This window comes from Mercenaria mercenaria, chromosome 16, assembly GCF_021730395.1.
Source record: "Mercenaria mercenaria strain notata chromosome 16, MADL_Memer_1, whole genome shotgun sequence".
NCBI classification, from domain to species: domain Eukaryota; kingdom Metazoa; phylum Mollusca; class Bivalvia; order Venerida; family Veneridae; genus Mercenaria; species Mercenaria mercenaria.
Window position 1 is genome coordinate 7,616,077 of NC_069376.1, and position 14,980 is coordinate 7,631,056.

The window sequence follows — 14,980 nt, forward strand, 5'->3', positions numbered from 1 at the left end:
TGTCAAATGATTTTGCTTCTATCTTCTCATTCTTTCTGTTTTACTACTAACTTGTAAAAGATTGTTTTTTGTTTTTTTTTGCATTTCAGAGTCTTTTGATTTATTTCAAAGAACTCTTGATATATTTCTAAGGTCCAGTACTGGTTTTTATTGAAAACAGAAAATATATTGAATAGTATTTGCGCAATGTCTTGTCCGTAGACACCCTCATTGCATGCCTTGTTTTTGCCATAACAAAGGGAGGCTTAGAAAGAAATGTATTATTCCTTTTTTGATAGCTTTTAACATTTACATAAGTCATGTATATGATTAAAACATATTCTATATCCATTGTACTTCTCAGATTCAGATTGTACACACAAGAATAAATGGGTAACATTTTGCATTTGAAAGAAGTAAGTTTCATTAGAAATATATCTATTCTATATTTTGTATAAACATTAAGTGTGGTGTATCATTGAAACTTGATAAATAGCTCCAGTATGATTTTATAAATGATATTTGTCAAAAAACCTTCGTTTCTTTAGTGTCTACGGACAAGACATGTGTCTACGGACAAGACATTTTGCAATTCAACAACTATTTATATCTATATAACCCAGTTTAATTCCGTCTAATGTTGATCAACTTAGACACTATCCTAGCAGCTTTCATACCAACAGTGATTAAACTCTAATATTGTATCCTTCATAAAGAAAATAGGTGTCTACGGACAGGACAAAAAAATTGGCGCATTTATCATTGTCTGTTCAGAGTCAAATTTGAGGAGATAAGAAACTTCCACCTGAAAGAATGCTATTATTTTCAGAAGAAGGTAGACTGAAGTTCACACAGAGACAAATAAGACAGTAAAAAAAGAATTATTTTATAATGAAATCACATTATCTGATATGAGGAAGAGCAAAAAGGCAAAATATATAATAAAATGGTCATGTCAGTCTTCAGTGAATAACTTCTGTTGTGGGTGACATAGACAGTTGAAATAACTTGCAGCTGAAAGAAGACGAATTTTCCTGTAAACCAAACAGCACAAAAAGGTCTTGCTGGTTCAGGTTTTAATTAAAATGAAAAGGCAAAAAGCACATTTTTTAAGGTGAAACAATATAACGCTGAATTTTGGCCTTTTTTCTGTTATTGGACAGCATGGCGTTCGTTTTATATGTACATTAGCTACCTGATAGTAGTTTTACCTACAACTGGGTAGTGATATGTAACTCCTGAAGTGCTGAAGACAGAATATATAAACATGCACTTTTAAATTTGGGTGTATAACATGGAGCACCTAAAAAGTATGCATTTGATATTGACTGAGGAGATGTAGATACTCCGAACAATCATCTGGACAAATGTCCTCGCTTTCCCCAATCAAGTTTGACAAAAAATAAGGGCCATCTGCTGACTACTGCATTTTCTACCTAAATTGTCTTACAGTAAAATCATTAGTGTGTATAAAAGCAATAATTTATCAGTAACACAATGGTGCATAACAGAAACACTGATGGATTAATCACTTGGTTACTACAGTTACTGATCATAAATCCAGGATAACACTTATTTGAATTTGAAAGCACCTGTTTTATTAATGATTAGAAAAAAACATGCCAATGCAGATAGCATAATGTACATTTTTCATCTACATGGTAAATATTATGTATAGTCAATGTCAAACAGTATAACGCTCTTTAGCCTACGGTAACTTCCTAAGTACAGTCAAACTTCATGTCAAACAGTAAAACACTCTTGCCGATTGTTCCTTTCCTTATTATAGTCAAATTTTCGCTCGAACGTGATGGAACTGTCAATGTTTTTTCCAAATTACTGGCACTTTGAGTGTTTGAACAGTACGCATAATACACAGATCTTTCAGGGACTTCAAGCTGTATCTTTCCTATCTAAAAATAGATAGATGTAGCGGGATTTCTTTTCCGAAAAAAGAAATTTTGTTGGTGGTGGCGACTCTGGCGCCAATGTTCTTTTTAATTTTCTTGGGTCAGATGGTGACATTTTTGATGGTGCTGTTAACGGTGTATCGCTACTTTTAAAGTCTTCAATCATACCTATCATCATTTCGGGTATGTACTGATATTGTTTGGGTTCTCTCTCCTGGTATGTCGACCACGTTGAAGACCGCTTGCTCCATGTGCGATGCAATCTGAAGTAACGGAAAAAGAGATATTCTCAGATTTCCTGAGCCTTACTGTTATTCAAAAATTCACATAATACCTTCGCAGTCTTGTGCTTATCCATTTATTTGTGCATTAGTTTTCTAATGTCTTTATAAGAAGAAGAATAATCTTTATTATGCAATAAATCAAACAAGATCCATCAGCATATCTTCAATATACAAAGTAATAAATATAACATGTATGGCAAGATAGCAGATATGTAAATACAAGTTTAACAATTGGTTCAGTAATTCATAGGCATCAGTAATAACACAGCTTTGGGAGAGACAATTTTGATAACCCAAGCATGTGTATTAGCTACTTAAACATTAGAGTTTATCTATTTAGATGCCTCCTTTTTTCAAAAGCTTTAAAGATATACGTTGCGAGATTACGAGTATCTTTACTATTTTCATTATTAAATAATTGCAAAAATTAAAAATAACTTGGATGATGCCAGAAATACTTCCTGATATACTGTTTTCTTAAATCTACAAACTCCTGACATTCAATGACAAAATGATACTCGTCTTCTAATATGTGACAGTTAGTACAAATTCTATTTTCATAAGGTATATTATTTGGACGGCTCCATCTACCAGTCTCAACAGCCAATCTATGCGATGACAACCTCAGTCTTGATAATGCTATTCTGAACTTCCTTATATTTATTACTGTTAAGTAATTACTGAAACTGAAATTAAATATATTCTTGTAAAATAGTGCTCGGCTGGATTCATTTATAGATGTGTTCAAATCCTGTATATAAATGTCCCTTAGACGTTGTTTTAAAATATTAAGAAAAACCTTTGTGTCTCCTACACTCTGAGTAAGCCAAACATGACAGAATCCTAATTTTGATAACAAAAATTTCACCTTGGAGACCCAGTTTATTTTGTGAGGGTTTAGATCTATATAATTTTTCAAAGAAATATATATTTGTTTATATATATTTAACCTGGTCACAACTGCTAATTTTCAACCAATGCTTTATAATATTATAATGTCTGTCTGTTTCTAAGTTGTATCTACCTGTTTCCGCATAAATAAAACTGTTCTGTGTGGTAATTTTTACCCCTAGTAACCTTTTACAGAAGCTTAGATGTGTTCGTTCTACTTGCAAACCTTTATTAAAACCCCAAACTTCACTTGAATAATTCAAAATTGGAATGATGAGTTTATCAAAAAGATCTAATGTATGTTTTGGCCCTATATCTGTCAACTTGTAAAGATATTTATTCATTTTAAAAATTGCCTTAAGTGCCTGTCCTGAAAGCATTTTGTCAGTCTCATTAAAAGAGCCACCTGAGGTAAATAAGATACAAAGATATTTAAATTTACTCACTAATTCTAACTGAATATTCTTATATCTGAAATTGATATTTTGGCTTTATATGAATACATTAGTATAAGAAAGTGTTCTTTTATTAGACTTTGACTATGTAAGTGTTATGACAACATAAATTCTTTTTCACAGATTAACAGTTTGTGCTATATGGCCGATCAATATTCAACACATGTTTACTTGGCGTACAAGTCAAAAACGTTGAAACGTTCAAAAAGGAAAATCAATTTCTTCTGCCATAGTAAAACATTTATTGGATTGAAGGCAAATATTGATCTGCAAGTCATTTACAAGTGTGTATTATAACATGAGTCCTTAAAATATTAATTGTCAACTGTTCATGCTATTTGCCAGTGTGCAGTGCAAAACTATATGAGCTGCGCCATGAGAAAACCAACATGGTGGGTTTGCGACCAGCATGGATCCAGACCAGCTTGGGCGTATGCGCAGTCTGGTCAGGATCCATGCTGTTCGCTGTGAATGCCTACAGCAATTGGAGAAACCGTTAGCGAACAGCATGGATCCTGACCAGACTGCGCGAATGAGCAGGTTGGTCTGGATCCATGCTGGTCTCAAACCCATGATGTTGGTTTTCTCATGGCGTGGCTCAATTATTATGATTTTTAGCTCGTCTAGCTATTCTACTCACCCTGGCGTCGGCGTCGGCGTCACACCTTGGTTAAGTTTTTGCATGCAAGTACATACAGCCATCAATTAAAGGCATATAGCTTTGAAACTTATTTTTTCTTTTTCTAGGTCAATTACCAACCTCTCTGGGTCAAGTCCCATAACTCTGACATGTATTTTGAGCAAATTATGCCCCCTTTTGGACTTAGAAAATTTTGGTTAAAGTTTTACATGCAAGTTACCATCTCCAAAACTAATGCAGATATTGGTTTGAAACTTCACATGTGTCTTCGAGGTTATAAAACTAGTTGATAGCAGCAAGTCCCATAACTCTGACTTTCATTTTGGCCAAATTATGCCCCCTTTTGGACTTAGAAAATTCTGGTTAAAGTTTTGCGTGCAAGTATATACAGCTATTTCTAAAAGGCATATAGATTTGAAACTTATTTTTTCTTTTTCTAGATCAATAACCAACCTCACTGGGTCAAGACCCATAACTCTGACATGTATTTTGAGCAAATTATGCCCCCTTTTAGACTTAGAAAATTTTGGTTAAAGTTTTACATGCAAGTTACAATCTCCAAAACGAATGCAGATATTGATTTGAAACTTCACATGTGTCTTCGGGGTTATAAATCTAGTTGATAGCAGCAAGTCCCATAACTCTGACCTTCGTTTTGGCCAAATTATGCCCCCTTTTGGACTTAGAAAATTCTGGTTAAAGTTTTGCGTGCAAGTACATACAGCTATTTCTAAAAGGCATATAGATTTGAAACTTATTTTTTCTTTTTCTAGATCAATAACCAACCTCACTGGGTCAAGTCCCATAACTCTGACATGTTTTTTGAGCAAATTATGCCCCCTTTTAGACTCAGAAAATTTTGGTTAAAGTTTTACATGCAAGTTATTATCTCCAAAACTAATGCAGATATTGATATGAAACTTCACATGTGTCTTCGGGGTTATAAAACTAGTTGATAGCAGCAAGTCCCATAACTCTGACCTTCATTTTGGCCAAATTATGTCCCCTTTTGGACTTAGCAAATTCTGGTTAAAGTTTTGCGTGCAAGTACATACAGCTATTACTAAAAGGCATATAGATTTGAAACTTATTTTTTCTTTTTCTAGATCAATTACCAACCTCACTGGGTCAAGTCCCATAACTCTGGCATGTATTTTGGGCAAATTATGCCCCCTTTTGGACTTTGAAAATTCTGGTTAAGTTTTACATGCAAGTTTCTATCTCCAAAACTAATGCAGATATTGAATTGAAACTTCACATGTGCCTTCGGGGTTATAAAACTAGTTGATAGCAGCAAGTCCCATAATTGATATACATTTTGGTCAAATTATTGCCCCTTTTGAACTTAAAACTCTTTTGATATTTAACCTTTTTGGGTAATATTTTCCTGCTTCTGGGACAATATTTCGAATAGTCGAGCTTGGCTGTCTTACGGACAGCTCTTGTTTTTTCTGATGTAACCTAATGAAACATTTTTGACTGCCTTGCCTGTCAATAGAAAATAATTTACTGCCCTCAGTCCTTACTGAATGGCTTGTGTAGCAGTGTGTATATAATGTATATAATTTGTTTATGATATCCGTTGGTAGAGCATCTGACTTGCAAGCAGAAGGTCGAAGGTTTGAGTCCTGTATCGGGCTGCACATTTTTTGCTCCTATTACACTTGCATGTCAATACCAACATATGTTGCCATCTGTTTGAAGGTATAGTTCCAAATATTGAAGGGAAAGCCATACAACTAACTTGTGAACTCTTGAATGGAAATGGAAAACCTGTTTAAGCGTTAATCAATCAATGAAAGAACATACGGTGGCTCTCCTGTTTTGGTTTTCAGCAGAGGTCTGTCTTTTTGATGTTGATAGTCTAACGCAGCGAGCATGTTTCTGGCTTTGTATATCGGGTACCTAAAATGTGCAAATTGACTTCATAGTAACATTTCAATCGAACAAAGACATAAAAAATAGGTTTCAATTCTAGACACAGAAAAATCTCCATCAATAGTCTTTTAACTGCATATTTCATCTCAAGAGTCGGACTTTACCACTAGTCAGACAAATTTACAATTTGAACAAATACTATACTAATACATTTATCGAACACAATATTTTTCCTATGTTCTATTTGAACAACACGAGTCAACTTAGAATTACAGGGAGATGTAATTATCATTCTCTGTATCAGGCATAATATTCCATTTCCTGTCGTGGTTTGGTGCGAAAATGTTTAGCATGTTGGATATATCTAAGGTGTGATCTTATTCATGGAGTGGAACCCGGAATGTTCTTTCAAAATGAAATAGCATATGTAATAATGCATAAAAATTTGTTATTATTATTTAGTAAAGTAATAAATTCTTTATCTTCCTGATCAACAAAAACTATAGGAGAGAGATAAGCTTACGTGTATGCATATCGCTTGGCACAGTACATAAGGATTGCCTCATGAAATGTTTCTAGTTCACCAGTGTGTATGAAAAAAAGGTGAACAATTCTTATTCTAACATAATTTTCTTTATTGTTATATGATAAGTACTTAGACAAAACAATGTAAGAACTCATGTCAGATACTTTGCATGCTAAGTTTTGATTTGTCATGTTAGAATTATCGACACTTCTTTGTAAAATGCACTTACTTGCGTTTCAGTACAAAACATCTAATAAATTATTTTTTAGGGTCCTGCATAAAAAAATAAACATATTTTCTCACCTAAAGTTGACATAATGTCGCAAGGAATGAAGCAGTTTTGTGTCCAGAATTACACGAGTCAGTGCTTTATGAGCATCTCCACCTGGTTCAAGCCATTTTGTTTCCTCAGTTTCTTCTAGGGTTCCATGATAACACCTTGCCTCAGCTGCACCATCTCCAAGACCCCATTCATGGACGCCCACTGTGTGATGCAAAATACCTCTCCAGGATGCCTAAAATGGTCCATGCATGAATAATATCACAGCATATCCAACACTTGTTCAACATAATAGCTGTCGTTGTGACAATGATATGGTTACCTTCCCAATAGCAAAATATCCTTTTTAGTTTTAAGTCTCAATACTCATTTACATATTATTCATCTTTTACCTTACCATCATAAAATGGTACAAAATGAAGTTATTTTGGAAAAAAACCCAGCAGAAATGCTAAGCAGACAAACATGAACTTACAAGGAGGGTAGATTCACTTCCATTTGCTAGTCTACAACAGTACCAGAAATGGTTGATAAGGTGCTGAATCCAAGTGCACTGAGACACACACTATAACAGTGTAAACATGTTTAACCTAGTGATTTCATGAAAACAAATATTTTGGTCAATTTTCATTAAGATTGGACTAAAAATGTGGTCTCTTGAGTTTAAACAAGTATTTTCTTAGATATGACCTAGTGACCTAGTTCTTGAGCCCAGATGACCCATTTTCGAACTCGGCCTAGATTTCATCAAAGCAATCATTCTGCCCAAACTTCATGAAGATCAATCAAATAATACAGCCTCTATCGCATACACAAGTTTTTTGCTTGATTTGACCTAGTGACCTAGTTTTTGATTCTAGATGACCCATATTCGAACTTGACCTAGATATCATCAAGGTAATCATCCTGAAAAAAATTCATGAAGATTAATTGAAAAATACAGCCTTTATCGCATACACAAGTTTTTTCTTTGATTTGACCTAGTGACCTAGTTTTTGACTCCAGCTGACCCTTTTTCGAACCCGGCCTAGATTTCATCAAGGTAATCATTTTAATCAATACTCATGAAGATCAATTGAAAAATACAGCCTCTATCGCATACACAATGTTTTTCTTTGATTTGACCTAGTGACCTAGTTTTTGACCCCAGATGACCCACTTTCGAACTCGGCCTAGACTTTTTCAAGGTAATCATTCGGACCAAGTTTCATGAAGATCAATTGAAAAATACAGCCTCTATTGCATACACAAGATTTTTCTTTGATTTGACCTAGTGACCTAGTTTTTGACACCAGCTAACCCCTTTTCGAACTTGGCCTAGATTTCACCAAGGTTATCATTCTGACCAATATTCATGAAGATCAATTGAACAAGAGCTCGTCGAACACGAAATGCCCCCCCTTGATGCATTTAGTAATTGCACAAGGAACAGAAATTATATGCTCACTGTAAGCAAAAGTTCTACCATTTTGTTTTAATCTGACTTTGACTTTTGACCTAACAAGAGATTACAAAGTGATCTTGGTGCCATCCACTGAGCCATTTTTGAAAATTCCAAATTTCAAGACTAGCTCATGGTCAAAATCAAGGTCAAATTTCATTTCGGTACAATATAATGTGTATGTGGTCCAAATTTGAAAGCTGTTGCTTTAGAAATGTTAAAGTAGGTCACTAGATCAAAGTCAAAGTTCATTTCGGTAGACAGAAATATGCAAGTGCTTCAAAATTTGGAGACTGTAGCTTGAGAAATGTGAAAGTAGGTAGTAGGTAAAAATCAATGTCAAATTTCAATTCAGAACACAAAAATATGCATGCGGTCCAAATCTGAAGTCTGTACAATCAGAAATGTAAAAGTAGGTCACTAGGTCAATCTCAAGATCAATGTTCATTTCGGTACACAAAATTTGCATGTGGTCCAAATTTGAAGTTTGTACCTTCAAAAATGTGAAAGTATGTCACTAGGTCAATTTCAAGGTCAATTTTTTTTTGGTACACAAAACTATGCATGTGGTTCAAATCTGAAGCCTGTAACTTGAGAAATGTGAAAGTAGGTCACTAGGTCAAAATCAAGGTCAAATTTCATTTCGGAACACTAAACTATGCATGTGGTCCAAATTTGAAGCCTGTACCTTCAAAAATGTGAAAGTAGGTCACTAGGTCAATGTCAAGGTCAAAATTTTTTTCGGTGCACAAAACTATGCATGTGGTCGAAATTTGAAGGCTGTAGCTACAGAAATGTGAAAGTAGGTCTCTAGGTCAAGGTCAAGGTCAACTCATGTCAAGGTTCATCTTGCCACTCAAAACCATACATGTGGTCAAAATTTAAATGTTGTAGGTTAATGACAAAAAGATCATAAAAGTTTTTCCTTATATAGGTCTATGTAAACCATGTGACCCCCAGGGCGGAGCTGTATTTTACCCTAGGGGGATAATTTGAACAATCTTAGTAGAAGCCCACTAGATGATGTCACATACAAAATATCAAAGCCCTAGGACCTGTGGTTTTGGACAGGAGGTTTGTCAAAGGTTTTCCCTATACAAATCTATATAAACCATGTGACCCCCGGGGCAGGGCAACATTAAATCCCAGGGCAATAATTTGAATCATCTTGGTAAAGGACCACTAGATGATAATTCATACTAAATTTCAAAGCCCTAGGCTCTGTGGTTTTAGACAAGAAGATCAGAAACTGCTTTAACTGTTCCTGGACAATGTGACCTTGACCTTTGACCTAATGACCTCAAAATCAATCGGGGTCATCTGCAGATCATGACCAACCTTACTGTTCCTGGTCAATGTGACCTTGACCTTTGACATACTGACCTCAAAATCAATAGGGGTCATCTGCTGGTCATGACCAACCTCCGTATCAACTATTGTGACCATAGGCCTATGCATTCTTGAGTTATCATCCAGAAACCATTTTAGTGTTCCTGGTCACTGTGACCTTGACCTTTGACATACTAACCTCAAAATCAATAGGGGTCATCTGCTGGTCATGATCAACCTCCCTATCAACTTTCATGACCCTAGGCCTAAGCATTCTTGAGTTATCATCCAGAAACTATTTTACTGTTCAGGGTCAATGTGACCTTGATCTTTGACATAATGACCTCAAAATAAATAGGGGTCATCAGCTGGTCATGACCAACCTCCATATCAACTTTTGTGATCCTAGGCCTATGCATTCTTGAGTTATCATCAAGAAACCGTATAACTGTCCAGGGTCATTGTGACCTTGACCTTTGACATATTGACCTCAAAATCAATAGGGGTCATCTGCTAGTCATGACCAAACTCCCTATCAACTTTCATGATCCTAGGCCCAAGCAATCTTGAGTTATCATCCGGAAACCGTTTTACTATTCAATGTCAGTGTGACCTTGACCTTTGACATAGTGACCTCAAAATCAATAGGGGTCATCTGCTGGTGATGACCAACCTCCCTATCAACTTTCATGATCCTATGCCCAAGCGTTCTTGAGTTATCATCCAGAAACGGATTGGTCTACATACCGACATCTGCAAAACAATATACCCCACCTTCTTCGAAGGGGGGCATAAAAATACAGCCTCAATCGCATACACAAGGTTTTTCTTTGATTTGACCTAGTGACCTAGTTTATGACCCGAGATGACCCATTTTCGAACTCGGCCTAGATTTCTTCAAGGTAATCATTCTGACCAAGTTTCATGAAGATCAGTTGAAAAATACAGCCTCTATCGCATACACAAGCTAAATGTTGACAGACAGACAGACGACGGACATCGAGCGATCAGAAAAACTCACCTGAGCATTGCTCAGGTGAGCTAACAAGAGCGCCGCCAAGCGGGGCAATATACGCCCGAAGGATTACATCATAGGATGGGAGCAAAATTTTAAGAACTTGACTGTTGTAGCCCAAAGGACTGGAACAACAGAAGGAAAACTTCAAAAAACAAATCCACAAAAAAATATTCAAGGCCTACAAAAAATCCTTATCAGGTACAGGTATGTAAAAATAGACCTAAAAATTGGAAGTACCATCCATGTTGTACCACAGAAAAGTGGTCTCGGTTTTTCCCTACGGCCAATAATAAAAAAGTTTCAAAATAAGCTATTTATAGTAACATAAAAGGGAAGTAATTCAAAAAAAAAAATTGTAAGTACAAAAAAGAGATCTGCCAAATAAAAACAAGAGCACTGCAATGCAGAGCAATATACACAAAGCAAAGTCATATATGACCTTTGACCCTTAAGTGTGACCTTGACCTTGAAGCGAGTCATCCGGAACATGCACTCCGCACATCGTCTCAGTGTGGTGAACATTTCTGCCAAGTTTCTTTGAAATCCTTCCAGCAGTTCAAGAGTTATAGAGCGGACACAAAACAAACTGATATGACTTTTGACCCCTAAGTGTGACCTTGACCTTGAAGCGAGTCATCTGGAACATGCGCTCTGCACGTCGTCTTGGTGTGGTGAACATTTGTGTCAAGTTTCTTTGAAATCCTTCAAGGGGATCAAGAGTTACAGAGCGGACACGAAACAAACTGATATGACCTTTGACTCCTAAGTGTGACCTTGACCTTGAAGCGAGTCATCCGGAACATGCACTCTGCACGTCGTCTTGGTGTGGTGAACATTTGTGTCAAGTTTCTTTGAAATCCTTCAAGGGGTTCAAGAGTTACAGAGCGGACACGAAACAAACTGATATGACCTTTGACTCCTAAGTTTGACCTTGACCTTGAAGCGAGACATCCAAAACATGCGCTCTGCACGTCGTCTCAGTGTGGTGAACATTTGTGTCAAGTTTCCTTGAAATCCTTCAAGGGGTTCAAGAGTTACAGAGCGGACACGAAATTGCTAACGGGCAGACACAAAATTGCTAACGGACAGACGGACACCAGCGTCATAACATAATACGTCCCTTTGGGCATATAAAAATGGATAAAAGTATTATTTGAAAGTAAAATAACTAGTAACAAAACCAATGTGTTCAGTGAGATAATAATCTTTTCATACATCTTTGTAACTTATTTCATACCATTTGCTGGTATGCATTATGAATGAGACATTTTAAAACCTTTAGAAGGAGAACAAACTGGTAACACCCGTCTCAAACGAAGGTAAAGTGCAATAACTCTTCCTTCCCTGACTGTATGGACTGTGATAGTTGTCGTGATTATAAAGAACCATTTCGTACTGGTACAGCATTCAAAACAAAGATCAGTGCAAGTGATGGCTGTTTCTTTACTGGAATAGGTTAAAAACAATTTAAACAAACTCACTGATCATGGCAGCTATAGTGGTGCTTGCATCTGTTACAACTTCTCCAATCTCAATACCGGCTCTATGACCAGGACTGTCATTTCTACCATCTCCTGTTAAAAAAAGTTATGTAATTAGTGCTTTCATTTGCTAACTAGAGCTGCTTTTGAGAAAGCACATGTCTCCCATGAATAGTAGTGAAAGATTGGATGAGAAATGTTCTAGCATAAACCCTTCTCCCTATATATTTGTAAGACTTTCAGTGCTTTGATTATTAAAACAAGAGGGCGATGATGGCCCTATATTGCTCACCTGAGTACCATTGCTTTTAACCAAAAATAAAAAGAAAAAATTCTTACAAGGTACAGATATGTCAAAATACACCTAAAAATTGGAGGTACCATCCATGTTGTACCACAGAAAAGTGGTCTCATTTTTTTCCTACGGCCAATAATAAAAAGTTACTAAATAAGCTATTCATAGTAACATAAAAGGGAAGTAATTTAAAAAATTATTGTAAGCGGACAAAAGAAGGATCTGCCAAATAAAAACAAGAGCACTGCAATGCATCGCAAATGCAGAGCAATATACACACAAAACAAAGTCATATGACCTTTGACCTCCAAGTGTGACCTTGACCTTCAAGTGAGCCATACGAATCATGCATGCTGCACATCCTTTCGATGAGGTGAACATTTGTGTCAGGTTTCTTTGAAATCCTTCATGGGGTTCAAGAGTCACAGAGCGGAAGGGAAATTGCTAACCAACAGACAGACAGACGGACACCGAGGTGATAACATAATACGTCCCTTCAGGCGTATAAAAAGCCATCGAGAACTTATGGTGATACAAGTTGTGTGCAAGTCTGGTTAAAATCAAATAAATGAAGCTGCTGCTATTGTGCAGACAAGGTCAAAACAGCTTATTTTGGCCCTTTCAGGGGCCATAACTCTGAAACTGACTAACGGGATCTGGCCGGTTCAAGAAAGGAACCAAGATCTTATGGTAACACAAGTTTTGTGCAAGTTTGATTAAATTCAAATCATAAATGAAGCTGCTATTGTGCAGACAAGGCCAAAACAGCTTATTTTGGCCCTTTCAGGGGCCATAACTCTGAAACTGACTAACGGGATCTGGCCGGTTCAAGAAAGGAACCAAGATCTTATGGTGACACAAGTTTTGTGCAAGTTTGATTAAATTCAAGTCATAAATGAAGCTGCTATTGTGCAGACAAGGTCAAAATAGCTAATTCCGGCCCTATCCGTAATTAGAAACCAATTACTTTTGCATCACTGACATATTTACGGCTTTTATATGGTAAAGCAAAACAAAGACCTACACTTTTCTTACTGATGCTCATTCTACTGAAACAACAAATGGTCTGTATGTTTGTTTGTTTTTATGTTTCAACTCCATCCCTGTCAAAACCAAAATGATAAGGAAACTTACCTGCAATTGTAACTGTTTTCCAATCACCTTTTCCCTGTTTTTGCATGTCTTGAAAGTAGTCTGTTATTATTGGTATGCAGTGCTTTCCTTGTATATGGAAGAAAGTTAAAAATCTAAACAGTAATTTCACTTTCTCGTAGTTGTTGCCACTTGTCAAGATGGCAGCCGCCAGAAGGAAATCACCTGACAGCCTACCTTTCACTTTTGGTTGGGAGCACCACTTCTTTAACATGTCGCCCTTTCCACGTATCTAAAAAACATGACACCTACAGAAATGTTTAAATTGGACAAAGAGGTTTATTTAACAATAAAAAAAATTTAGAACGTTAAAATGTGTAAACCTTTTTGAAATATTTACTGTGTGGCAATTATGTTATTATCAATTTATATACTGAAGAGTAGTATCAGTTTCTTTGGGGTTTTATATGCAGTATGATCTATCACTCATGCGTGAACTGAGGTACCTTTTCTAAATCAACATGTAACTTATAATTAAATTTACCCATTTCAAATAAATAGCAGTGCCAGAATATTTAGTATTCAACGAGACTGGCTGACTACACCCTTTGACGGTACATGTGGTGACTGGTTTCATCATTGCGAGTTCTCTCATATTGCCCTCAAAGACCACTGCTTTTCTTTCTGTCACCAAGTCTCTTCCTTCTGTTGATTCAAGGCCTTCCTCTTCCATCTCCTCTTCCTCCTATCTTCATCAATAATAGTATCTCTTCTCAAAGGCACCTTGGACAGGGATGTCCTCCATTTCATCCAGAGTTAGATTATTAGCCCTAATCCGGAAAAAAATAACATGTGATTCATCTCAGATTCTGTCTAACAAAATATAGCCAAATATATGTAGCACTGCTGTTTACCTATAATAAGTTTGCCTAGGGAAAAGGATGTCAGAATAGCACTCCCAAAACAATTTGTTGTGATGTTGTATGAACACAGGTTTGATAACATCAATAACTTTCAAAGTCCAGGTGTCTGTGAAGATTAGCTGATACATAAAGCCCTCCTCTACCATTGAATTATGTGAAGAACTTCTTTAATAATTATGGAGATCATGCACAGTCTTGTGTTATGCAACCCAGCAAAACACCATACAATTTATAGTAAATAGTCAAGAACAGTTACATATAAGTTGTACTTTTTAAGAAAATGTCTCAAAATGGTATATTTGATCTAAGTCTAGAGCATGTGCAGGTTTTCAGACAAAAGTATTGTGTTTCTAAGGTCTAGAATAGGGTTAGCCCCTGGAAAATTTTGGCAAGTATACCTCAAAGGTGTAACTGACCCAGCTTGATTACAAATATTTGACATACTGTCACCTTCTCTATTTTTACTTTAAAGAGGAAAGACCAAGTTGATAGCTTTTTGATCTGACTTGTCTTGTCTGGCAACTTTAATAATAATAAGTTTATTTTGGTAACAAGTGA

General features: G+C 36.1%; 1 protein-coding gene across 1 annotated transcript in view; it reads right to left on the bottom strand.

Moving 5' to 3' along the window:
* Positions 1-1,161: 1,161 nt before the first annotated feature.
* The window catches only part of LOC123541393 (uncharacterized), a 32,216-nt gene continuing 18,397 nt past the window's right edge, over positions 1,162-14,980 (bottom strand). Inside the window, exons 9-16 of the mRNA XM_053527484.1 lie at positions 14,044-14,329; positions 13,542-13,791; positions 12,105-12,205; positions 7,319-7,408; positions 6,867-7,078; positions 6,561-6,800; positions 5,969-6,064; positions 1,162-2,152 (exon numbers count right to left, since the gene is read on the bottom strand). Of these exons, the coding sequence (XP_053383459.1) occupies positions 1,873-2,152; positions 5,969-6,064; positions 6,561-6,800; positions 6,867-7,078; positions 7,319-7,408; positions 12,105-12,205; positions 13,542-13,791; positions 14,044-14,232 (1,458 nt within the window). The 5' untranslated portion in view covers positions 14,233-14,329 and the 3' untranslated portion in view covers positions 1,162-1,872. The remainder of the gene's footprint in view (positions 2,153-5,968; positions 6,065-6,560; positions 6,801-6,866; positions 7,079-7,318; positions 7,409-12,104; positions 12,206-13,541; positions 13,792-14,043; positions 14,330-14,980) is intronic.